Source organism: Mesoplodon bidens, assembly GCF_964165515.1.
Source record: "Mesoplodon bidens genome assembly, chromosome: 16".
NCBI lineage: Eukaryota > Metazoa > Chordata > Mammalia > Artiodactyla > Ziphiidae > Mesoplodon > Mesoplodon bidens.
The window spans coordinates 4,622,735-4,650,114 of NC_138173.1; the positions used below are offsets into that span (position 1 = coordinate 4,622,735).

The window sequence follows — 27,380 nt, forward strand, 5'->3', positions numbered from 1 at the left end:
TTAAGTGAAAAATGTGTCTCAAACATTATTCATGTAAAATACTTTCAAATAAATACTAAGTAAACCAACCTAAAAAGTAGTTAGAGGCAAAGAATTCTGAAGTCTTTTGTTTAAATACTGAAGGAATTCATCCCTTTCACAGTTGGTGAGGGCCTGGAGATTCAGGGCGTGGCACAGTTTATCAGCTGAGGATGAGGGGAGATTGAGGTTTTGCTGACTCCACTGCAAACCTGGATTCCCCAGCTCCTGATGTGCATGCCTGCTACAGCTGCCTTTAGTGTCTTAAGTGTTATCATTACTTTAAACTGCTTGGGAAGAGAGAAAGGGAGACACATCTAATTTCTAGGCTGATCTTTGAATGCATTTTCCTAAGTTACATATAAATGAGATTTGTAAATCGTATTGGAGATAAATGAAGAGTCTTAGAAAACAGCTTGCAAACATTTAACTAGGTGATTTGGGCCAGATTTATAGCTGATTTATAATGACAGACATGCCTTGTTCATCTCTGTAATACTGATCATATTTATTTAGTTTGTTCAGTTTGTCTTCAAGGCTGCAGGGCATTCTTACTCTGTCAAAAGACACCAATAATTACATTGATTTAAAACAACAGAAAATAGCCACACTATGCCACCAGTGAAAAACAAGCCCAGCATCAGATAAACCCTCCCACAAGCTGCTCAGTTGTCAGTCAGACTCTGGCTTCACTTGGAAAGTGGAAGACAGAAAAACCTCAGTGATTGGTGAAAATGGCTCTTAAATTCCCCCCCTGAAGTGCTCACTTTAGAACCACTATGGGGAGTAGTAACCAGATTGCACCATTTTAAGCAGCCCATAGTAATGTCATTCATTCTAAAAATATTTGTTTAATGCAGCGTTTCCCAAAGTAAGATTAGTAATGTGTGAGATAATTTACCTGAATGTTCTACTATCTGTAATGGAAACGTCTTACACTACCTTAACATGGCCCTTATGTAAGGATATATATGATACATTCCTTCTAGAATTTAATGTCAGGAGCCAATTTCCTCTAGATGAGTTCATTTGATTCCATCCAACAGACAATTTGAACTTTATAAACATTTCCTGTTTTCTCCCTTTTCTTTAACTGCCAGGACATGCAGAACTAAATCGATCAGTTGCAAAACTCTCTTTTCTCATTGGATGATGGTTTCTGATTTTTTTTAACTGTTCAATAATACCTGCTAATTTTAAAGATTCACAAAATTTGGCAATGTATAAAAAACACAAACATTATCCATAGCTCTGCCATCAGAGATAACCACCATCAACAATGGGCTGTATATACTTTAGACTTTCTCCTTCTAGTATAATAAATATTGTACACATTGGCAATGGCATAGCATGTGTATCCTATAAGCTGCTTTTTCACTTAGTAATAAATAGGTCATGACCATTTTTCTATGCCAATAAATAAAGCCATGTTCAATGGCTCATAGTTTTCCATGGGTGTATAAATCATGATTTATCTACCTAGGCCCTTATTAGTGTCTTTAGGTTGTTTTTAATGTTTCAATTATAAATACCCTTACTTAACTGCTGCTTTTATGTCTTAAGCCCCGAAAGTTATCTTTCAAAATAGGTAGGTATAATGAATGAATCAATGAATGAATGAATGAAGCTCGAGGAACAGCTATCGGTAGCTGGCTTTAGCATTAGCACCTAATCTTCACGGTGTGAAGATGAATAATATCCTTCCCTCTCCAGGTCTCAACCAAAATGAGTGAAACTCCTTCCACCAGTTTTTCCACGATTCGTCGGATTTCTTCTGAAAGTCAGGCTCCTTCTCCTCGCCAGTTGGGCGTCACTCAGCCTGTCGTGGCCAAAAGGATCAGCTTCTACAAGAGCGGAGACCCGCAGTTTGGCGGTGTCCGGGTGGTGCTGAACCCTCGTTCTTTCAAGACATTGGATGCTCTGCTGGATAACTTGTCGGGGAAGGTGCCCCTACCCTTCGGGGTGAGGAACATCAGCACCCCCCGAGGAAGGCACAGCATCACGCGCCTGGAGGAGCTGGAGGACGGCCAGTCGTACCTGTGCTCCCACGGCAAGAAGATGCAGCCGGTGGACCTGGAAAAGGCCCGCCGGCGCCCGCTTCCCTGGCTCAGCAGCCGGGCCCTCAGCGCGCACGCGCAGCGCGCACGCGCCGCCGCCGCTTCCTCTGCTTCCGTCGCTCCCGCCGCTCCCGGCATGCTGCGCGCGCCGCGGCGGCTAGTGGTCTTCAGGAATGGCGACCCGAAGACGAGGCGCGCAGTTCTCCTGAGCAGGAGGGTCATGCAGAGCTTCGAGGTCTTTCTGCAGCACCTGACGGAGGTCATGCAGCGCCCGGTGACCAAGCTCTACGCCACGGACGGAAGGAAGGTGAGCATCGTGAGGGACGTGATGGCGGCCCCGGGGAAGGAAGGCTTTTCCCGCGCCTGTGCGTATGCGTGCGTCCGTGCGTGCTCCCTGCTCACCGACCCCACCGTGGCTGTTCTTCGTTTCCGGGTCAATGCAACGAGGCGTGGGCCCCGTGGGCCTCTTTTTTTTTCCTCGCATGCTCCGTTCCCTGAGTCTCGCATTATAGAACGTGTTGGCACAGAATCTGTCTAGATGATATTTCTTGAAAAGGCGTGGCCAAGAGTGACATTCTGTTGGGTACAGAAAGCCTTTTCCTGTGACTTGTGTGTCACTTTCCCGGTCCTGGTGTGTCCGTCAGGCCCTTTCCCAGATGGATGCTTGGGTGGGGAGGACAGGGGCAGTACTGTGTACCCTTTAAAGGTTTCTTTGGTTATGATGGCAGAAGACCGGTCAGCCTGTGCCAGCTGTGGGCTGAAGACGGGTGTTGGTCTAACACCCCCTTCCCTCTCCCCCTTGGTTCTTCGGTATTTTGTTTACGTCATTTGGTGCCCAGCGAGTGGTGGGTGATTATTACTTTCAAACCCAGGAGGCTATTGAGTTAATCTGTTATAAACTCACCGTATGGAAGGAACAAAACTTCGTGCTGCTCATGTCAGGACCATAACTCTTTGATTTTTCCCCCCTAGGTTCCCAGTCTCCAGGCTGTGATCCTGAGCTCTGGAGCTGTGGTGGCAGCAGGAAGGGAGCCATTTAAACCAGGAAATTATGACATCCAAAAGTACTTGCTTCCTGCTAGAGTACCGGGGATAATCTCTCACCGTGTGTACCCCAAGGGAAATGCTAGGTCAGATAGCAGAAAGAGTAAGTCACTTAAATATATAGCCCTTATTTTTAGCCCTCAGTTTCTTTTTTTTTTAAACCTCAACAACAACAAAAATTCATCTTAAATGACCGATTTCCTTCATCACAGAAAAGGAGAGGATCAAAACCTTCTAAACTGAAATTTGTTATATTTGTAGCTGGAGTAGGGATCATCTGATAATTTTTTTAAAAAGATTTTTTTGAAGTCAATCAGTCAATGATATATCTGTTTAAATTGATGAGGTTTTTTTTGTTTGTTTTCTGTTTTTGTTTTTGCATCTAATACCTAGGTAAAAGATCGAAATGCCACCATTGATTTAGAGAGGAATACTAAATTCCGTGGAATATGTCTAAGTGACTCTCTGGTAGTTGCAGAGTTTTCTCTAAATAATACCATGCAGATGATAGCTGAGCTCAGGTTATTTGATCGACGTATTTAAAAAAAATCTCTGGAAATTCCCTGGCTGTCCAGTGGCTAGGACTCCACACTTCCACTGCAGAAGAGGGCACAGGTTCAAACCCTGTCCAGGGAACTAAGATCCTACATGCCGCACTGTGTGATCAAAAAAAAAAAAAAAAAGAAACCTCTAACTACATACATGCTCTACTTTCTGAAGTTATTCCAGTAAAAATCACAGGCCCTTAAATCCACTTTTTATTTATTAAAAAAAAAAGGTTCATATAGCCAGTTCATGCTGGTTAACAGTACTCTGGGTTGATAGTTCCTTAGGAAATGCCGTCCAATGAGATGTTATCCTTTAGATAGGGGAGGAGTGCCTCTTGACACCCAAGAGTGTGGGATAGGCTGTAAATTCCCTTTTTCAGGCAGAGCTAATCTCATTATTTACAGTGCTCAGTATTTTAGCTCCAGGCGAACGTGTTGATTGCCATTTACACTTCCTTTTTAATTTTTATTTTATGTAAACATGGAATGATACACATTTTAAGTGGTGTTAATTCCTTTACTTATTGCTAAACTAGGCAGACTCAACTATTCCTTAGTGTTGTTCTTTAGTTATTTCATGGATATACTAAATAGCCAATTGTTCATGTGTATGTTTCATAGGCATCAGCTGCCCAATATCTTATGTGCAGGGTAGTGCTAGTTCACCTTGGTCATTTCATCAAAATGATTTTATTGTCTTCTGTCTGATGTGGGTTTCTGAGCATGATTTTTAATGGCTTCAGGGAATCTGAGGGCTTTGTTAAGTTTTACTTTAAAAAATGATGACTGAGACATTTTCATTTATAATTTTGGTGAAAGTATACTAAAAATAAGAGGAAGTATCTCTAGGCTTATACTTTGAAACTAAAGTATTTAATTGATGGTAAGCATGTGCACATCTATACAAACTACTAATCTGACTGAGTTTAGAAAGCATGAGTTCCAAGGTTATCTCTAGAGGTACACATTAAAAAAAATACCTAGATATCTGGGTCTTTGACTAGATCTGTTCTCTTTTGTGACTGATATTAAATTAAATGCACGGATTATACAAAATGAATGCTAAATTAATAATTATTACTAGATTAACCTAGCCTTTAAAATATATTCTAAAAATGTTTTTACTTTCATAATGGTATAGATATCTCCCTTCGATATACACAGGTAGGAAAATGAATACCACCGTAAATTATTACTTGCTTATATGAATAGGTAAGCAGCACTTGATTAAACCTCAATTTCAGTACTGGTGAACAGAATAAAACAACAAAACCAAATCCCACAAAAATCTATTTTTGCTAGAATCCTTAGCAATTTCTACTTTATACTTTCCTTTTTAAAATTGCCTTATTAAACTCATTAAGATTAAAATTCTGTGAATTTCCTCATTGAAGTAGAGTTATAAGTTCTCTTTTAAAGAGTAGTTTGTAGAAATGTACCAGATATTACAGTGAATTAAATTGACCCATGAATATATAGAGGTGAGAAACTTATTAACAACATCTTACTATGAAATTTAGAAAATATGTTATTTTTCATACTAATTATTTTTTGTTTTCTTTCTTTGCTGCCTCTTCTATTGGATATTTATAACTTCTCTGTCTTCCACATTATATTTTGATGTGGGGCATCTGTTACTTTTAAAATCTTGAAAGTGAGCACACATGTACCTTCAAGCCCAAGGTCTCAAATTTATTCTGTTTCTTCTGACAAAATGCAGAGTAATGATTGCTACTCAGACCATTCTTTTGCTTCTGAAAATTACTTGGCCTTAGAAAAAAATGATTCTCAGAATTTATTGATATATCCTTCTGAAGATGATGTTGAGAAATCAATTATTTTTAATCAAGATGGTACTATGACAGTTGAGATGAAAGTTCGATTCAAGATAAAAGAGGAGGAAACCATAAAATGGACAACCACTGTCTGTAGAGCTGATCTTTCTAATAATGATGAAAAGAGTGAGATAAGCAGTTTCCCAGGAAGGACAGATGATGGATCATCTGGTTTAAAGATTACAGCATGTTCATTGTCTGCCGATGTCTCACCTCTGGAGAAAGGCAATAATCAAGAGGGCAGTTTGGCAGAGGAGATCAACAGTCCAATGAGAGATCAGGATACTGAAACTTGCAATTCTGCTAGTTGGGAGAATGCTGCTATGGACACAAATGCCACCCTGGGAACTCAGGATCAAGTGAAACATCATTTTTATAGGCCCCCTACACCTGGACCAAGGAGAGTCAGACAAAAGAAATCTGTGATAGGGAGTGTGACCTTAGTATCTGAAACTGAAGTGCAAGAGAAAATGATTGGGCAGTTTTCCTATAGTGAAGAAAGGAAAGATGGGGAAAACAAATCTGAGTATCACATGTTCACACATTCTTGCAGTAAAATGTCATCAGTATCCAACAGACCAGTACTTGTTCAAGTTGATAATAATGAGCAGGTAGAGTCATCTTTAGAAAGAAAAAAGGAAAGCAGACTGCTCAAATCAAATGCACTAAGTGCTGGTGTTGTAGAAATTACAAGTCAGAAGATATTAGAGATGTCCCATAATAATGGCTTGCCACAGACTACATCAGAAAACTCAGTTGTGGAGGAAGGTATAGTTGATAGTGTAACAGCAGACAACAAAACTAGTGTCAAGAATTTAAGAACTTATGGTAATACCAATGATAGATCTAGTCCTTTTTTAGCAGATGCAACTCATTCTTCAGGTAACAACTCTGGAACTGACAAAACTATTTCAGAGACCCCAGCTTCAGTAGGATCCTCTACTGTCACCACAAGAACTGACAAACTAATTAGTGAGTTTTCTCAGTGTGGTTTAACAAAACTTCCAGAAAACGAAAAGCAGATTTCATCGTCTGTTGCCAGCAAAAAGAAGATGAAATCTCAGCAGCATATGATAAATTCCAAGCATCAGGGTGGGGAGATTGCAAGGAAAGGAATCCCTAGGAAGAGTAAAAGAATAAACACAAGAGGTAGAGTTGCACAGGAAACCATACTGCAAGATTCACGTAGTCCCCTTAAAGGAGAGATACTTTGTGAGAAAGACCTCCATGCAAATGATACGGTAATTGAATCAAATTATTTTTCTTCCAAAAGTAATAATGCTGTGAATTCCAGGAATCTCCCTAGAAATAAATTAAATACTATTCATAATCCTAAGGTTCAGGGACTTTTAGCCAAAAGAAAATCCAGACCACTAAACAAAGTAAACTTAGGAGGACCTACAAAAGGAGAAATTGGTCAAGGAGAAAAAGTGTTTTCCCATAATGAATTCAGATATTGCAAAAATACTTTTGAAAATCAAAATTTATTTCATATGTTTAACTTTCTTGAGCAGAAACCCAATGCTTTTTGTGGTCCACAGGCTCAAGCAGAAATAGCCTCTTGGTATTTGAGAGGAACGTCAAAGAAGAGTTTAGTTTCAAAAGTTAATAATTCACAGATAACTTTAAGAAGCCAGAAAAAACAAAAAGGTGATAGGTTGAAATCAGATACTATTCTAAGTAAACAACATGTCACAACCAGGGCAAATTCCTTAGCTTCTTTGAAAAAGGCTGTTTTTCCTGAGGCTATTACCCATCATTCAGTTCAAAATTATGTACAGAGATGGTTGCAGAATATAAGTTCAGATTCAGCTTTGCAACCTAGACAGTCAGCTCCAATATGCACAAAGGAAAGGAGCGTGGTAGCTTATAACAGTTGTTTTCCAAGAAATAATTCCCACAAAAGTTCTGGAAAAGGAAATAATTTTGTCCTGGAAGGTAATAAACATATAACTGAAAATGCCAGTTTGACAGGAGATAATCTAGGGAAAGAGGTCGGTACATGTTTTGACAAAGATAACAGTGAAGAACTTACCAAAGATCTCTATGGGAGCCAGGTTGAATCTCTGAAGGATGCTTACTTGCTTTCCATCCATGAATATCATACTTTGTCACAGTCAGCTATTGATGATGCTAATACTAAAAGTCAGGTATCTGCTGAAAAGTCAAGACAAGAGGTAAGCCTTGTTTACAAAGACATAAACCTAGGTACAAAAGGGCAAAGTGTAGAGGCTGCCATTCAAGTAGATCTTATGGAAGAGGACACTCCAAAACACCTGTTACCAGTCTGGTTGCTTCGCCAACTGCAAGCTTTCGTTCCTAGTAGTCACAAGACTCAGAATGGAGTTGTTCAAATGCCAGGTTCACTTGCAGATATTCCCTTTCCTTCTCGGATATATAATTCATCCACTAATGTTCTTCTAGCTTGGCTCCTGGTGCTAAACCTAAAGGGAGGTATGAATAGCTTCTGTCGAGGTGATGCTCACAAGACTACCAGCAGAACTTCAGAAATACTTGCATTGTTGGAGGTTCTGAAGCACGTTGCTGTCACAGAGGAAGCAGATGACTTGAAGGCTGCTGTTGCCAGTTTAGTGGAATCAACCACAAATCACTTTGGACTCACTGAGAAAGAACAGGACATGGTTCAAATAGATCTTTCTGCAAATTGTTCTACACCCAATATTCAGATAGTTCCTAAATGCATTGAAAATGAGAAAACACAGAAAGTTTCTTTAGATGGAGGCTGTTCTGCCAGTGAGGACAGTGTCTCTGAAGTCTGTGTTTCAGAGGTGACTTGCTCTCCATGTGAGATGTGCACTGTGAATAAGACTTACCCTCCAAAAGAGACTTGGAACTTCAGTGATGATTCTTTCCCCAGTGATGGCTGTACCACGGATCAGACCTCCATGAATAAGGCTTGTTTCCTAGGAGAGGTCTCTTCACTTACTGACACTCTGTCTTCTCATAAGGCTTGTGCTTATGAGGAAAACCGTATCTGTGAGATGGCTTGCACAGTTGATGAGGCCTACATTCCCATCAAAGTCTGCAATACCAGTGACTTTTTAAATTCCAAAGAAAACACATATACTGATAATTTGGAATTGACCAAAGAGTTAGAAAGAGTTGGCGAAGTTCAGAAAGACCTAAATATTTTGGCAGACCCTGGGTGTAAACATGGCTTTAGTATATTGGTGTCACACCAAAATGTCAGTAATTTAAGCCACGGTGGCTTTTTCCAAGATGCAACTGAGCCAGAACTTCATAGGAAACGTAGTTCTCTAGATGAATTTGAAAACTGTTCATTAAAGAAATTTCAGGATAAAAATGCATATACATCTTTTGATAAGGAAGACTCAAAGACTTCTGAAGAACCAGGCTCAATAACCAACAGCATGACATCAAGTGAAAGAAACATTTCAGAATTGGAATCTTCTGAAGAATTAGAAAACCAGAACACTGATACCTTTAATACAAAGATAAATTCAGGAGAGCAAGCTACTGAAGAATTGATCCAAAAGGAGTTAGAGGCTAGTAAAAATTTGGAATTGATCAAAGTCTCTAGCAGGAACATTACAGAAGAAGAAGGAAGGAATGGTGTCATTTGTGAGACAATCAGTAGGAGGCTGGCAACACCACCATCTTTAGTATTTTGCTATGATTCTAAGCAAAATACTGAAAAGCAGCTCATTGAAGGAGAAACTGAAATGAGAGTAAAAAAGATGGTGGAAAGCATGGAAACTGGAAGTTTTGCAGAGTCTCTCCTTAATTTTAAAAATGACTTCAAAAGGTCAGGGACTTCTGGTTGGTCAGATTATAGACAAGACAGTGAGAATGAACAGTCATATAAAACATCCAGTGATGGTGGTGAGGAGATGGCCCAAGAGAAAGAATATGATAAAGGATTTGTTAAAAGGACAATAGAAAAACTTTATGGTAAAGCAGAGATTATGAAACCATCTTTTTTTTCTGGGTCTACACACACATCTCAGGTTTGTCCTTATGATTCTATGGAATTTCGGGGTGCTGGGAAAGTAGGTCTTTATGATTCTGAAGGTCAGTCATTTGGCTCTTCTGAACAGGTATCTAGTAATTCAACTGTGTTGCAGAAATTTCAGGAGGAAAAGCGAGATAAATGTGATTTTAATAATGTGAGGGCCAGTTACCATGGGGAAGACATTGTAGAACACGGTACTGAACAAAATGGTCATAACAGAATTCTCAGAGACATGGAAGAGGGGGTACTGATTGACAAGGGCAAGTGGCTCCTGAAAGAAAATCATTTGCTAAGAGTATCATCTCTTGAAAATTCTGGCATGTGTGGCAATGCAGACACCACATCAGTGGATACTCTACTTGATAATAACAGCAGTGAGGTACCGTATTCACATTTTGGAAATTGGGCCTCAGGCCCAAACATGGCTGAACTCTCCTCTTCAGAATTGGAGGAACTGACTCAACCTCCTGAACTGAGATGCAGTTATTTTAACATGCCTCATTGTAGCGACTCTGAGCCTTTTCGCGAGGATTTGCTGGATGTTCAAAATAAAACTTGTTCTCAGGAGAGAATACCAAACCACCATGCAGAAGAGAAGTGTAATCATAGGTCAGAGAGAGTATGCACATCTGTCACTCATGTCTTCACATCTGCTGATAACAAAGTCCATCCTGTCTCTGATGATACTATTAAAAACCAACCATTGCCTGGTAATAATGTAATTCATGGTGCACTTCAGGAAGGTGACTCTTTGGATAAACTCTATAATATTTGTGGTCAACATTGCCCAATACTAACTGTTATTAACCAGCCTGTAAATGAGGAACACCGAGGATTTGCATATTGCAAAGATTCTGATATTGAAAATTCTTTGAGTCTCCAATTATGGATGAAAATACACCCATGTTTACTACAGTCAAACAAAAACATGTTCAGAGATAAAAACAAAGCAAGTAGTAGAAAAGCATTTATTGATAATGCCATTGGCAGTACATTTGATTGGCTTTATTTTAATAGCACATTTGACTTGATGGATAAAAGGAGAAAATTAAAAAGAATTAACTTCTTGGGCTTAGAGGAAGAAAATAATTTAAATAAGTTTCAATCATATTTAAAGAATTTCTTGCACGCATTGTTGCTAGTTGTGGGTCATGTGAATTCAGATATACAAGACCCCGGAAATCAGACAAATGAAATCTTTGAAGTAGTTGATGGGAATAACAACGTCGTAAATAACAGATTCCAGAACTCAAGAACAAATCTCAACCAAATAGTAAGAGAAAATAACTATCATTGCTCCTTTGAAATGCTTGGCCAAGCCTGCCTATTTTGCCAAGTTGAGGCATCCTTAGATATCAGCAGCAGAAGCACATTAGAAATATTTTATATTTTTGAAGATGAAAATCTTTTCATTTGGGAAGAGGAAAACTAATTAAATTGAACTGATCTTGAAAGCCGTGATGAACGAGATCTCTCATTTCGATATCAACACGGCCTTTCTTCATGAGAAAGATGAAGCACATGGGATGGATGTGGATTAGATAACCTCTAGGAATTTGCCACTTCTTCAAAATGAGCTTACCCTAGAAATCTTGCCACTGGATTATCCAACTTGACTTTCATCATTTCTGTGTTCTTCATTTTTTCAGCAATTACAGACTCAGTTTCTATTCTGTTATTTTTGAAGTTTCTGTGTGTTTTTTTCTTGAGCATGTATAATTTCTTGTTTCTGTTATTTTTCTCCTAAGACATCATAAATGCCCTGAGGACAGGAATTATATCCCCCTCTTTTTGTTATGTTGTCAGCTTAGTGCAAAATGTGTATTGAAGATATTGGTGAATTAATGGAATAGACATAGTCTCAAATTACTTCATTTATTAATTTTAACTGCTGATTTGATAAAAGTATGATTGTAAGATCTCAACAACAATCTCATAAGTTTTTTTTTGTGTGTGTGCCAAATGTGTTGAATCTAGTTTCCTCAGGACATCTGTCTAATGTACTTACAAGCATTTCCATTGGAGGGGATTCACTGTTTTTCCTCATGACTAGAAAAAGATGCTGTACTACTAAGCTGGCTCTCCAGTACTTTGCCTAGAAATTAATGCTCTCTTAAACATTAGTAAAATGTCAAGAAATTCAGATAGGTCAGAAAAAAATGGAAAAGTGTAAGGCATGCTCTGTGAAGAAAAATGAAAGGAACTGGAATGATTTAACTTGGAAAAGAAAAGAGAAAGGTGACTTCACCCAGAGTTCTCAAAATTGAAAAAGAACTGCTGTGGAGAGGAACTTGACAGATTTCTTTCTGTGTCCACCTGCATTAATAAAATATTTAATTAGATATAAATAAAAACATGTTGCTTAGAAGGATAAATAAATTTGATTAGACTAAGAACCATAAATTGTCTCTTGAATACTTGTTATTTTTGCCTGGGGCTTAACCAGGGTATCTTTTAAGGTTCCTTGTTCTTCATGACTATTTGATGGTATAGAAACAAGTCTTATAAAACGTGGAAATTTATGTCTCTTGTCTGGAACTGACTCAATATAGAAAAATTAATGTTTTTGGAGCCACACATGGAGGTGCTAAAATAACATAAATTTGGCATTGGGGAACTAAAAGTAATTACCTATATAAGGAATACCTTTGGTTTCAGTTCAGCATGAGTCATAAATTCATAAAAAATTATGAGTTGCTATTTATTTAACCAGAGGAAGTCTACCTCTACATAGAGTATGACTTTTCTACCTTGTGATGCACTCTTCTAATTGAAATATGGAAGTTATGTAAGCTTCTGTAATGAGCAATGAGAAATTTTGGTGAAATAAAGGGGCTAAAACTGTGGAGATATGCATGCACTTAGCTTTACTGCACTTTGCAGATACTGCTTTTTTTACAGATTGAAGGTTGGTGGCAACCTTGTGTCGAACAAGTGTGTCGGGCACATTTTCCCAACATTTCCACCTGTTCCCTTTGTGTCTCTGTCATATTTAGGTAATTCTTGCAGTGTTTCAAACGTTTTCATTATTTATTTGTTGATTTGTGATTAGCGATCTTTGATATTACTGTTGCAATTTTTTTGCTTCGTATTTTAAAATTATGGCATGTATATTAGTTTTTAAAGATGTAATGCTATTACATCCTTAATAGGGTATGGTGTAAACATAACTTTTATGTGTACAGGGAAACAAAAAAATTTGTATGACTTCCTTTATTGTGACATTCACTTTATTACAGTGGTCTAGAACCGAACCTGCAGTATCTCCCAGGTATTCCTGTGATAGAAAGGGGAGGAGAATTAACACTAAAGTTGTGCTAACTGTATACCAGGGGCTATGGTAATCTTACGGATTTATTATCTGTAACCCTTCCTCATAAAGACGCTGTGAGTTTAGCTTTGTTGCTCCCTTTTTATAGATGAGAGAACCCAGAAGCAGGGAGGTAAAGTACTTTTGTCAGTGGTGCACAGTAAATGTGTCAGGACTTGAACCAAGTCCCTTTGTGCTTGAAAGTCAATGCTACTTTTACTACATTTTTATTCTTCTCACGTGAGGAAGAAGGAGTACGATGTTTTAAAAATTATTAGCACTCTCCCCAGAGCAGAGACAAGGAAATTATTCTTCTTTTTAATTTGGAAGGAGTGATATTTAGATGTACCAAGGAGATTGGGGAAATCACTCACAACAACGAGGAGTTTTTAGGATAATGTGGCATGTAGCATATGGTTTTTAGTAATACTACATCAAATGATGTCCTAGGAGAGCCAGGCGATATTGGGAAGAAGAAACTGGGAGTGACAGACATGAAAGGGTAATGCACGACTGTGTAATGTACTTGTCTAAAATGAACATGTTCGGAGGCACTGAATTTTGTCTGAGCTTTGGAACCAGGTCTTACTCATGTTGATATCCCAGATCTAGCGTATTACTTGGGATGTGGTAAGCACCTAGTAAATGTGTGTTGAATGGATAAGAAGTGCTTTTGAGCGCTCTTTCTTTATTAACTTCGAATCCACACATGTAGAAAGATATGTAAAAATGCTGAGGGAAGAACTAGGTTTCTTATATTTTTTGAAGCAATATTCCAATCATCTTTAAAAGAACGTGAAAATGGTTTTTTTCTTTTAAACATTCAAAGGATTTTTTTCCACAAGGCTTACATTAAAAAAAAAACCTTGAAACGCTGTGAAATTTAGAAGACCAAATGAGACATTAGAGGAAATTTAAGAATATTGCCCAGACCTGCCCGCCTTCGAGATAAGTGCTTGCGGCAGAGGAAGGGGCGCTAGCCTGCTGCGTTCAGGGGAATGTCCCCAGGGCGGGCTGATGCAGTTCCTGCTTGCGCCCACTAGATGGCAGCTGTGCCCCGTGCGGCCGGGAGCTCAGGCCCCCTCGGGGGGAGGCTTCCCGGGCTCGCGGGAGCACCCGCAGCACCTCAGGCCCGGGACGGGCGGGCGGAGGTGGGGGGGCTGTTTGCTGCCGCTTCAAAGAGCTGAGGACCCAGTTGTGCAGGTAGCCCCAGGTCTTAAAGCCCGGAGGTATAGAAGTATTCGGAATGAAAGGAAAGGCGCTGTCAGCAAGGAGTCTAAGTTCGCAAATGGAGGGGCTCTGACGGGGAACGCCGGCTGTCAAGGATCCTCGGAGCCGGCGCCAAGGAAAGCCTGGGGAGAATGGGAGCAAAGCGCAGACGGGCCCCTACGTCGAGCGGAAGCTCAGTGAGCGAGCTGTTGGCCCGGCGGGTGGTGGTCGCGCTCACATGAAGCTGTCAGATGTCTTACCTCTTCACCTTTCAGTGATACGCAACCCGTGTCCCATTTTCAAGGTTTAGCCTGGGGTGTTGACGCCGGGGTCCACGCGGGCGGCGCTCGATTTGTCGGTTTCCTCATCCGTAAAATGGGGCCCCGTGAAGAGCCGCCTCGTGGGACGGCGGAGAGGCTCTGGCGAGAGAGGCTGTGAGGCTCGAGGCCCAGAGCTTGGCCCGGAGCACCGGCTACGTCTCGCGGCCCCCCGGAGGCGATGCTCCCCATCCGGCCCCACTGAAGGCACCTTCCGTCAGGGACTCTCCGTGCTGAACCCAGCGCTTTTCAAGCTGCCGCCCAGGTGCCGGGACCTGGACCAGCGCCGCAAGAGCGGAGCCTGGCTTCTCTTGGGTGTCAGCTCTGCTGTTAAAAGCCAGGCGTGGGGAGGGCTTGTTTCCTGGGGCGATTTCCCTGGGCTCGGGAGCTCCACCCGGGCTTGGAACCCTTGCTCTCCGGGGGGACCCCCATGGCTGTGACGTCCCTCACACTTGGGGGTCGCCACACGGGGGCTGGGGGTGGGTTCTGACTAGACCGCATCTCTGCCCCTCCCACCCGTCTTGAAGCGGTCTTTTCTTATTTATACCCTTCGTTGTAGAACACCTGTCCCCCTAGCCTCCAGGCCTTTCTCAGAGATAACCGCTCTACGTGTAGTTTTAGTTCTGGTGTGTCTGTGCGAGCAGGGGAGCGCAGGATCTTCCCGCTCTGCCGTCTTGATCGGGAACCCCAGTTCCACATCATCTGTATGATATCGGGAACTCTTTTACAGTCACATTTAGACACAGGACGATTAGGCAGTGGACATTCTCAGTCAAAAAGATCAAGTAATTACGTGAAGAATGACCGGGGCCAGCGGAAAGCTCTAGTTTGGTGGTTCTGTGCCTTTCCTGACTTTCGCCCTGTTCACCCGTTAGTACGCACCAGTGTGCACGGTGAACTCTGTCCTGCGTTTCACAGAACTTACGCTCCCCCTCTCACCCTTCCAGACGTTATGGTATAGGATGGCCTTATGGGAGTTCAGGGTGATGCTCTCTTCCTTCTGGAGGTTCACAGGGAAGGTAGCTTGATTGGCAGCCCACCAGGCGTAATTATAATGTAGACCTTGACGGGGGTCACCAGATGGGCTTAAGCTGACTGATAGGAAGAATGTGGAATGTCTTGATGGAACGGACTTAAACCTTGAGCGGCCTTGAGTGGGGTGGGAATGGGGTCCATCCACAGTGACTGCCGACTTGCAGACACTGCAGGCACCGCATGCAGCCGTGCCCACTGGTTTCTGCCGGGCGAAAGGAACTAGCGCCAGAGGTGGGCCTGCACTGGCAGGTGGTCCGGCTCAGAAGTCTTACTTCTTTGGATGACAAATCCTTCCCCTTGCATTTTAATTTTTTAATTAAAATTATACATGTATAAATAGTTTTTAAGAACCAGGTAAAAGTACAAGGCTCAATATAAAAAAATGTAGACCACTTTCTGACCCTTTACATACGTAATTTCCACTCCACAGAGGCATTTATCTTTAAAACTTTTAGCTCTTTCTTCTATTTATGTATGTCTAAGATACCGGCATTTTTTCCGTTTTGGATTTTGTCTGTCTGTTGACATCCTCCGCCTCCACCTTCTACTTCCTGTCTCCATTCCTCCCAGTAATGTTATAATTAAAAAGACAAACACTATTCTGAACTTTTATTTTAATTACCATGCGAATATTATTCCTGAAATGAGCTCTTAGTGTATTCTGACTATGTTTCCTTTCTTGAACTATTCTTTGTTTTCCCTGAACTTTAAAACTGACCACTGCTCACTCATTACCAAACCCTTTTCCATGGTGGTAAATCCCTATCATCATGGAAGTGCGTATCAGTTCTTCCATTGGACCATTTTTTTTCCCCTTGGGGACATTAGTTGTCTTGGAGGCATTCTTCATAAAGCCCCCTCCCACCTCACCAGACCCCTTCTCATCCAAAGCGGACTGTTGGATCTCCCGGCCTGCTGCACAGCCATCAACTTGAAGCTTTCCTTCAGCAGTATCCTGGCAATCTCATTTCCTTCTCAGTATTGGATGTCCTGTTTCTGAAACCCCTATCTTACTATTAGTTTAGGCCTTAGTTTTGATGGAATGAATTTTCTGATGGGTTATAAGGAAGAATGCATGGAGGAACTTTTCATGTCTTAAATGTTTAGAACTGCCTTTATTCTCATGCTTAATTGATAAAAATGATATAGCATTACATGTTGGAAATAGCACTTTTCATTTGTCTTCTGTCTCCTAATCCCAGTGTGAAAAGTGCTAAGCCATTCTCATTCCTGTTTCTATGTGTGTAACTTCCCCACCCTCCCTTTCCCAAAAGCTTTTAGGACCCTCTGTTTATTCTGATATTCTGAAATTTAACATAGATGCACATTGATTTAGGCACTGTTTTCATTTTTTATGCTAAGCATTCAGTACCCATATTCTTCAGTTCTGGAATTTGTTTTATGTTATTTCTTTGATTCCCCGCCCCCCGCTTCTGTTTCTTTGTTCTTTCATTTTAGAAATCCTACTATGAATATCCTCTGAAGATGATGAACCTCTGATTTAATCTCTTAATTTTCTTTTGTATTTCCTTTTTAATCATTTAAAAAAATAAACCTTATTCAGATATAATTTATATTCAATAAACCCCTCAATTTCAAGTCTACAATTTAATGGCTTTTGAGATAGGCAGTCATATAACTACCATTATTATTAAGGTATAGCACATGTCCGTCACCCCCAAAAGTTCTTTTGTGCCCCTTTGCAGTCAGTCCCCTTCCCCTTTGCCAGGCCCTTGGAAACCACTGATTTGCTTTCTGTTGCTATGGTATTTTTCCTGGAATTTCATGTAAATATAATCATATGATATGTAATCTTTTTTTAAAAAACTAATTAATTAATTAATTTTGGGCTGCATTGGGTCTTCGTTGCTGCGCATGGGCTTTTCTCTAGTTGCAGCGAGCGGGGGCTACTCTTCGTTGGGGTGCACAGGCTTCTCATTGCGGTGGCTTCTCTTGTTGTGGAGCATGGGCTCTAGGCGTGCAGGCTTCAGTAGTTGTGTCTCGCGGGCTCCAGAGCACAGGCTCAGTGGTTGTGGCGCACGGGCTTAGTTGCTCCGCAGCATGTGGGATCTTCCCGGACCAGGGCTCGAACCCGTGTCCCTTGCATTGGCAGGCAGATTCCTAACCACTGCGCCACCAGGGAAGCCTGATATGTAATCTTTGACGTCTGCTTCTGTCACTTAGCAGAATGCTTTTGGAATTCATTAATATTGTTGTTTGAATCAACAGTTTGTTTTTCTTCTTTGTTGAATGGTATGCCATTATATGGATATACCACAATTTGTTTATCCATTCACCGATTAAAGGACACTTGAGTTATTTCTGGATTTTGGCTATTATGAATGTAAATTATATAAACATTTATGTACAAGTCTTTTTTACAGGACATATGTTTTTATTTCTCCTAGGTAAACACCTAGCAGTGAAGTTGCTAGGATGTATGGTAATTGTATATTTAACTCTACCAGAAATTGCCAACCGCTTTCCAAGGAGCTGTACCATTTCACATCCCCACCAGCAATGTATAAGAATTCCAGTTGCTCTGTATTCTTGCTTGCACTTGGTGTTATCATCTTTTAAATTTTAACCATTCTAGTTTGTGTTTAGTGATATCTCTGTGGTTTTAATTTGCATTTCCCAAATAACTATTGATGTTTGCCATTCATATGTCTTTTATGGCACAGTGTCTTTTCAAATCTTATTTTCTATTGGGTCTTTGCAGTCTTGGAGTGGTAAGAATTCTTTATACGCTGTGGGTATAACATATCCAGATCTATGTTTTTCACATATTTTCTCCCAGCCTGTAGCTTGCTTTTTAATTTTCTTATTGGTGAGACTTTAAATTAGCAGAAGTTTTAAATTATGGTAAAGTTCTATTTATTTTCTTTTTATATATTTTATAAGATATATGGTTTATATCTTTCAAGTCCTATCTAAGAAATCTCTGCCCAATGATAAGACTTTCTATGTTTTCTTGTGGGAGTTTTACAGTTTTAGTTCTTATCTTGGGTCCTTTTGACTCATTTAAGGTTATTTTTTGTATATGGTAGTAGGTAAGGGCCAAGGTTCATTTTATTTCATATGAATATCCATTTATTCCATCACCCTTTGTTGAAAAGACTATTCTTTTCCCATTGAAATACTTGGAATTTGGAATTGAAAAGTCTGGACTTTTGTTGAAAATCATTCAACCATGTATGTGTGGGAGTATTTCTGCACTCTCTATTTTATTTCATTGATCTGTGTGTCTATTTGTATGCCAAAACACACTGTCTTGATTACTGTAGCTTCATAATAAGCCTTGAAACCAGATAGTGAAAAATTTTCCAACTTTGTTCTCTTTCAAAATTGCACTGTTAGTCTATCTTTTGTTTCCCTCTTCAAGACCTGCTCAACCAGCTGGAGACCAAAGCCCTGAGTGCCTCGCTTGGAGTTTTCCACCACTGCCAAGTACACAGCCAGGGAAGTAGCCTTGGGCCTTATACTCTGGGTGTAGATAGAAACCATGAAGAGATACGGGAGCCCAGTCAGCTCAGTGCTCAGAGGCAGTGTGCAGACGAGTGCCACAGAGAACCACACACAGCGACCCTGTCCATGTGTCAAGCTGTCCATCATTGTTTTGGACTCTCACGGTGGCGTTTTGCTACTTAGGGGCAGACAGCTAAAAGAAAGTCTTTTCTGGCAGGACTAGAGAAACATTTCTCTTCCATTAGTTCTATGTCTCCTACTACTCAGAAATTATTTATTTTACTGCTACTTCTGATTTCACACAATCAATCTTCTTCAAACAGTAGTAGCTACGATGCAACACTCTTTTTGTTGCCTTGCTTGGAATAAGATTTCCAATGGTTTAATCACAAGTATTTGTGGTTTATATTTGGCTAACACCCACCAATATAAATTTCCTTATAGACACCACTGTCATCCAGCGACATACATAACTATGTCCTGAGGCTGATCCCGTTTCTTTCATGTTTCTTATTGCTATGTGCACGAATTGCAATCATTTAAGTATGTAGACAGAAACAGGCACTATTTCTCTAACTTCGTACTTCAGGAGATTAACTTTCATTTATGTAAACATTTTATTCTTTGAAATTTATAAAGTTGATAATAGCATTTATACATAATTCTTAAGCAAGTTACTAGCCTATTTCATTCTTCCCCAACTATTTTTTTCATTATTGCCTTCTACTAGTGAGAGAAATTAAGTACTAAGGAATAATATTTTGTTGGGTAGGGTCGAGTTTAGAAGAGCCACACACCATTGCAATATTTAAGCTTTTCACCCTCCAAGAACCAGTTTTCCTCCTTTGGGAATGATATTTCCCTTGCTGTGAAGGCGTGGTCTACTTGATAGAAAAGAGGTAATTCTACAGAGATGACAATGATAATAACTTTCCTTTGTTAAGTGATTTTCATGCACCAGATACTGTACTATGTGCTTAACAAATTTTAATCCTGTATAGCTCTCATAAAAACCTGAGTGTATAACTTCTGTTTTCTGAATGAAGAAACTGAGATGGAGAGATTGTTACCTCATCTAAAACATAGTTTCAAAGTGTGGATCTCAAGGGGGTTCAGTGTGGACCTCAAGGGTTCTCCCGTTCTCTACTCCTCACAATGATCCTATACAAATTAACTGAAGAGTCATATACGTGGATCTAAAAAAATGATACAAGTGAATTTATTTCCATAACAGAAACAGACTCACAGATTTAGAGAATGAATTTATGGCTACTGGGGAAGCGTGTGGGGGAGGGATAGATTGGGAGTTTGGGATTGACACCTACACACGGCTATATTAAAACAGATAACCAACAAGGACTTGCTGTACAGCACAGGGAACTCGGCTCAGTACTCTGTAATAACCTAAATGGGAAAATAATTTGAAAAAGAATAGATATATGTACATGTATAATTAAATCACTTTGCTGTACACCTGAACTAACACAACATTTTTAATCAACTGTATTCCAATATAAAATAAAAAAACTTTTAAAGTCGTGTCATTCTGTGGCCAGAGATATACAGTTTAGTGTGGGGCTTCTAGGAGTGCTTCTGTCCTTCCTGTTTGGCACTGCTTGTAGGTCACTATATATACATTATATATATATATATATATATATATATATATATATATATATATAATGTATATATATAAATTATTTATTTTAATATATTTTTATTTATTTATTTATTTATTTATATTTGTTCTGTGAATTGCTAATAGTTTACTGGGAAGAACACTTGGCAAGTGATGATAAGGAACTCTGAATATATAAAGGATAATTCTAGAGAGTATTTTTATAACCACAAGTTCAAAACATTTTGTTTTGGAAGAATTCAGATGCAATTTTCCTATATCCTGATACTCCTAAAGAGCCCTTCATCTATAACAGACAATTCATTATTTAACGTTATATCGATTTTTCCTTTTACATATTTGCCTATTTAAGAAGGTAAATGAAATATGGCACATGATAAAAATCAAAAAGAGGAGACAAAAATAAAATGAAAAATCAACGTGCCCCCAGCTCCATCTTCTAAATTCTACTCCAAGATAGTTCCAATTTCCCCCTAAATTTTAAATGCATTTGTTAGCATGTGTAAATGTATCTGTGGATATCTTTTTTACTTACAAACTTGAGAATGTAGTATTCAAATTGTGCCATATTTTGCTTTAGTCATTCTTTTCTTTTTTTAACATCTTTATTGGAGTATAATTACTTTACAATGGTGTGTTAGTTTCTGCTTTATAACAAAGTGAATCAGCTATATGTATACATATATCCCCATATCCCCTCCCTCTTGCATCTCCCTCCCACCCTCCCTATCCCACCCCTCTAGGTGGACACAAAGCACCAAGCTGATCTCCCTGTGCTATGCGGCTGCTTCCCACTAGCTAGCTATTTTACATGTGGTAGTGTATATATGTCCACGCCACTCTCTCACTTCATCCCAGCTTACCCTTCCCCCTCCTCGTGTCCTCAAGTCCATTCTCTATGTCTGTGTCTTTATTCCTGTGCTGCCCCTAGGTTCTTCAGAACCATTTTTAATTTTTTTTTAGATTCCATATATATGTGTTAGCATACGGTATTTGTTTTTCTCTTTCTGACTTACTGACTTACTTCACTCTGTATGACAGTCTCTAGGTCCATCCACCTCACTACAAATAACTCAATTTCGCTGAATATATGGCTGTGTCCAAATATTCACTCTTCCAAGGAGTTTTTTGAAAAATGTTCTTATTACACATAGTTTGGTATCTTTGTGAGTATATTTGTACAGTAGATCATAGCAGTAAGACTGTTAGATCAAAGGGTATGTGAATTATGAATTTTCATAGATATTGACAAATTGCCCTTCAAAAAGGGTATAGGAAACTACATGAGGCCGAACAGTGTGTGAGAAGGCTCACTCTCACAGCACTAGATATTCTAAAACTAAAGATTTTGCCAATCTGATAGATGAAAAGCCATGTCTTGTTTTGATTCGCCTTTCTTTAGTTACAAGGAAGTTAAGCATATTTTCTGTTTCTTTGCTACTTGTATGTGTGTTTTAATGAATTTCTTATTCGTATTCTTGCCCATTTTTCTGTTGTGAAATCCATGTCTAGTTTTGCTTTATTGATTGTATGAGCTGTTTGTAAATGAAAGAAATTAATCCTTTTTCATTTGTGTGGCAGTTTTTTTTACCCCCAACTTAATCAGTTTAAGTTATGGCTTTTACAAGTTTTTGTTTATTTGCTGTTTAAAACAAGTGTATTCAGGTATAATTTATATAAACAAAATGCACACATTTTAAGTCTACAGTGTGATGAGCTGACAGCCAAGTTCACCTGTAGAGCCACCACTTCAGTCAAGACGTAGAATACTTCTATCATTCCGAATTGTTTCTTCACGCTTTTTGCAGAAAATTCCACCATCCCTGGCCCTAAGAAATAACTTATTTGTTTTTTGTTACTGCAGATAAGGTTGCCTTTCCTAGAACTTCCTGTGGCAATCGTAAAGTGTATACTCTTGTGACTAGGATTTTAATCAGCATAAAGCTTGATATTCATCCAAATCTTTCTATGTATCAGTAGTTTATGTCTTTTAATTGCTGAGTTGTATTCATTTAGGTAACACGGTTTGCATATATAGTCACTTTTTGTATTAGTTTCCAAATACTGCTGTAACAATTAACATAGTCAGAATGGCTTGCAAAAAAAGGAATTTATTCTGTCATAGTTCTGGATGCTAGAAGTTGGAATTCTTCAGCTTGCAGCTGCATATTTGCAGTCTCTGCCGGCATTCTTCTCTCTGTCTCTGTCTCTGTGTCTCCTCTCTTTTAAAAAGACTAAGCCTGCCCTACTCAAGTGTGACTTCACCTTAACTAATTACATCTGCAACGATCCTGTTTCCAAATAAGGTCACATTCACAGGTACCAGGAGTAAGAACTTGAACATATCTTTTTGGGGACACAGTTTTACTCACAATAGTTCTCCTTTTGGTTCTGGAAATTCTTGCCTTTCTTGTATGCCAAATGCATTGATCACATCCCAACATTCCCCAAAATCTTAATCATGCCAGCATCAACTTATGTCCAAAATATCACTTATCATATAATATCATATAATCATCTCAAAAAGTTTGGAATCCCATTTTTGATATCTAAATCAGGTATGGGTGAGACACTGAGCATAATCTATCTCGGGCCCAAATTCCTCTCCATCCACAGACCTATGAAACTAGGAAACAAGTTATCTGCTTCCCAATTACAATGGTGGGACAGGCATAGACTAGATATTCCCATTCTAGATGGGAGAAATTAGAAGGAAAAAGGCAGTCACATGTCGCAAGCAAGTCTGAAACCCAGCAGGGCAAATTCCATTAGATTTAAGGGCCTGGAATAATCCTCTGTGGTTTACTGCTTTGTCCTCTGGGCCCTGCTGGGGCAGCAGCCCCCTCCTCATGGCCCCCCCAGGGTGGAAGCCCTGCCCCCTCAGCCCACCAGGGCACTGACTCCACCGTCTTTGCCCTCAGAATCATTCTTCCTTTATTTCATCCAATTTCTGCCCTTTTCATCTGCTGGAATGAAATTCTTGAAAACCTTGCTGGTCTTCAGTGGATGTCATGGGTGCTCACATCATTAGACACAAGAGTTCTCCACGGGTCTCTTCCTGGATAACTCTGTCTCTATTCCTGGCTTCTGCTGAGATGGCTGAGTGGCTCCTAAGTCGCAGGCCCTTGGCTTTGTTTCCAGAACAGCGTGTCTGGATAGGTTGAGAATTTTCCATATCATCAAGTGCTGGTTCCTTTTTGCTTAACAATTTCTTCCTCAATTTATCCCTTTCCTCCTGAACTTTTACCATAAGCAGCAAGGAGAAACCAGGGCACACCTTCCACATTTTGACTGGAAATCTCAGGTAAACATGTAAGTTCATCACCTATAAGTACTATTTCCTCCACTGAATAATAGAGCACAATTCAGTCAAGTTCTCTGTCACTTTATAACAAAAATTGCCTTTACTTGAGTTTCTAATAAGAGTGTTTCTCATTTTCATCATTTCCAATAATAAGTTTCTATCATGAATGGGTATTTAATTTTGCCAGCTGCTTTTTCTTTGGTATCTATTGAGGTGATCAGATACATGTTCTCCTATTCTGTTAATGTAATGAATTACATGGATTTTTAAATGTTAAAAAGCTTTGCATTCCTGAGATAAACCTGAAGGTTGTGGTTGACTTGATTTCCTAATATTCTTTGTTAAAATATTTTCATTTATGTTCATGAGGGTTATTTCTCTGTAGTTTTCTTTTTATGCCTTTGTCTGGTTTTAGTATCAGAGTAATGCTCATCTCACATGATGAGTTGGGAACTCTTCCAAAGGATTTGTGTAGGATTGGCATTATTTGTTTCTTAAAGGTTTGGTAGAAAATTCACCATCTGGGCCTGTAGTTCTTTGTGAAAATGACTTAACTATAAATTTTAATAATTATTTTTTAAAAGATAAAGGACTATTGAAATTTCCTAGTTATTTTGTGTATGTTATGATAATTTGAATCTTTTATCAAGCTATTTGTCCACTCCCTGCATCCTGTTTTTCTCCAGCCCATTTACTCACCCCTTCAACCCACTCTTTCAAATTGAGGCCTAATAGGGTACGAATATTAACAAGGTTTTTAGAATTTTATCTACTCACCTTCTTTCTCCCATAATGTTGCTGAGGAAGTTGTGTTAGGTGCCCTATAAATTCCTGAAATTGTGTCTCACTCTTCTCTTGGCTTCTATTTTACAAAGATTATAGGACAAGGTTTTGTACCTTCTTTCTTTAATTTCTATTGATTTTTTGGGGGGGGGCTAGTTATTTTTTTTAAGTTAAAAAACATTAGTTTTGGTAGCATTTCTGTGACCTGGGCCCACTTCACCAAAATCCTACCTTAAGAATGTTCTGATATTTCTTCCTTTTTGGTGTGTTGGCCTTCCTGCCTCATATAGATTATAGGCTAATGGAGGACCAAGACATCATTCTGTGATTTCCATCTACTCCTCATGACACTGGACACCCAGTAGTGACTCAATGACTTGTTGGCTATCGATTGACTGAAGATACAAACTAAAAGATGAATCTCGGTTCATGATCTTTAGATTCTGCTCCAGTTTTTACAATATTTCCTCCCAAAGTTAAGGTTTTAATGATTTAAAGAGGTAAACGGTTTAAAAACATGTGGTAAGCAGACATCATATTTCATTATTTTCATTTTTATTTCTATTCCTATACAGTTCATCCTTTTCCGTCTTAGTTGTTGGAAAATGCAATTTCTTTCCCTATTGATTTGGTCCTTGTACATTTAGCAAGTATTGATTCTCCCCTGAACTCTTTTGCTGCATTTCTAAGAGAGCAAAAGCTGAAGAGCTTTATTTCATTTTATTCAAACAAGCACTAACATACTAGTTATTCTACATAAAACAGCTAGGATTTTCCCAGCTCTATAGTTTGTAATTGCAATTTAGCTTCTTCTGCTATTGTTAAAGATAGCCTATTCATCTCTTTCAATTTTTTAAAATGATGTTTTTATTTACTAACTGATTGTCTACCAAGATGATTTGGTAGCCTAACATGGCTTTTTACTATGTGTTGGAAAAATAAAGTAGAATTTCCTGTTTTAAAGTGGATTTTTAAAAATAGACATTCATTTAAATATATTTATCGTACCATATAAGTAAAATTTAAATCTAGAATTTGATTGCTATTTGAAGGATCAAGATGGGAAAATACACTTTAGTTCAAATATGGGAGAGAGAAAATCACAGCCTAAAGAGTAGAATGTTATTTAAGTCCATAGTTCTTAATTTTATGCATCATATTCTTTCTTCTTTAATATAAGCTTGAGTGTATTACCATAATTTCTCATTACTTCAGTTCTCTTACTGATCAACTCTTGATGTTCACTCCAAAGAAACGTGGCAAAATTAAATTAAAATTGTAAGAAGTAACATCATAGCACTATCAATGTGTTATGATGTTTAGTTAATCTCAGTTATGTTCACCAGGAACCATACATTTTCTAGCACTGTTTTTATTTGTTGCTGGATGATACAAAATTTATTTAACATTTGTGGAACTCAGGTTAATTTATCTATTAATTAGGAATACTTAAAACAATAAGTGAAGAAATTGTACCAGATGACTTTTGAATTCCTAACTTATCTGATTCCAATTTTTATGTTTATATAAATTATTACATAATTTTTAATTTTGGAAAATAAACACCTAAACTCAAAAGATCTTAAAAGGTATAATTCTGAATGCACATATTGGTTTGGCCAAAAAGTTTGTTTGGGTTTTTCCATAAGATGTTACAGAAAAACCTGAATGAACTTTCAGGCCAACCCAATATTATATGTCAGAGCTAAGACTATTGGAGATATTTTGTTAAAATGCTGGAAACTTGAGAGAACTTATATAGTGACTCTCTTGTTGTCCAGGCATGATCAACTATGACAACTTTATTAAAGATCTTCTAGAAATATTCTCCCAGTTACACTGTAGGACATAGTCATTTTATTGAGTATTTATTTATTTATTTTTAGAAAGGATATTCTTTTTTTAATAATTTTAATTTTTTTAAATTTTATTTTATTTTTAAATTTTATTTATTTTTGGCTGTGTTGGGTCTTCCTTGCTGCCTATGGGTTTTCTCTGGTTGTGGCGAGCGGGGGCTACTCTTCCTTGCAGTGCGTAGGCTTCTCATTGCGGTGGCTTCTCTTGTTGTGGAGCACGGGCTCTAGGCGCGCAGGCTTCAGTAGTTGTGGCACATGGGCTTAGTTTCTCCGTGGCATGTGGGCTCGAACCTGTGTTCCCTGCATCGGCAAGCGGATTCTTAACCACTGAGCCATCAGGGAAGGCTAAACTCTCCCAGCTTTATGATGACCTGTTTTTCTGAGTCTTCCATTTTTATAAGTTGTTGTAATTCTCTGTGTTATTTGTGCTTCTTATAGGTGGTAAATGGAATGTTTCCATAATCACCAGTGACTTGCCAAATGCTGGGACAAGCTCACAGATTTATATTATATTTTATGGACATCATAGAAGTTCAGCCCCCATATATCTTTATGGAACAGATGGAGCTCGATTTCATGGCCATGAAGACATATTTACTGTAAGAAATAAAACTGAGCAAAACCTGGTAACATAAGGGATACAGCTAGTAGGTAGTTTGGAATGAATGCAATCTATGGAATTGAGTGCTTATTATAACAATGTGTCCTGTAGAAGATCAATCAAAAGTAATTCATGGCAGTTTTTGCTCAAGTGGGTTAAAACACCAATAAAACTGCAATACAATAAGAGACAACAGCTAGAGAGAAGTACTGGATGACCAGCATTTGCTGTTTGTATACTTATGGCTGTCAGGAGCAAGGGCTGTGCCTTTCTGTCTGAGGCTGTAACAGATGAGCCTGAAAGTCAAGGTCAAAAAGGGAAAAATAAATGATCAAATAAAGGAAGGCAAAGAAGTTGTCATC

At 38.9% G+C, this 27,380-nt stretch overlaps 1 protein-coding gene across 1 annotated transcript; it reads left to right on the forward strand.

The window, feature by feature from the left end:
* The first annotated feature begins 1,713 nt into the window (after positions 1-1,713).
* On the forward strand, positions 1,714-11,844 carry RP1 (RP1 axonemal microtubule associated). The gene is made up of 3 exons (XM_081258522.1): positions 1,714-2,382; positions 3,048-3,222; positions 5,323-11,844. The coding sequence occupies exons 1-3, from the start codon at positions 1,744-1,746 to the stop codon at positions 10,926-10,928; spliced, it is 6,420 nt and encodes a 2,139-aa protein (XP_081114648.1). The 5' UTR covers positions 1,714-1,743; the 3' UTR covers positions 10,929-11,844.
* Positions 11,845-27,380: the final 15,536 nt, after the last annotated feature.

Excerpts from the sequence above, each read along its gene's own strand:
- RP1 (XM_081258522.1), top strand. The coding sequence starts at position 1,744 with ATGAGTGAAACTCCTTCCACCAGTTTTTCCACGATTCGTCGGATTTCT. Across the intron at positions 2,383-3,047 it reads ACGCCACGGACGGAAGGAAG|GTTCCCAGTCTCCAGGCTGT; the intron begins GTGAGCATCGTG and ends TTTCCCCCCTAG. Across the intron at positions 3,223-5,322 it reads TAGGTCAGATAGCAGAAAGA|TGAGCACACATGTACCTTCA; the intron begins GTAAGTCACTTA and ends AAATCTTGAAAG.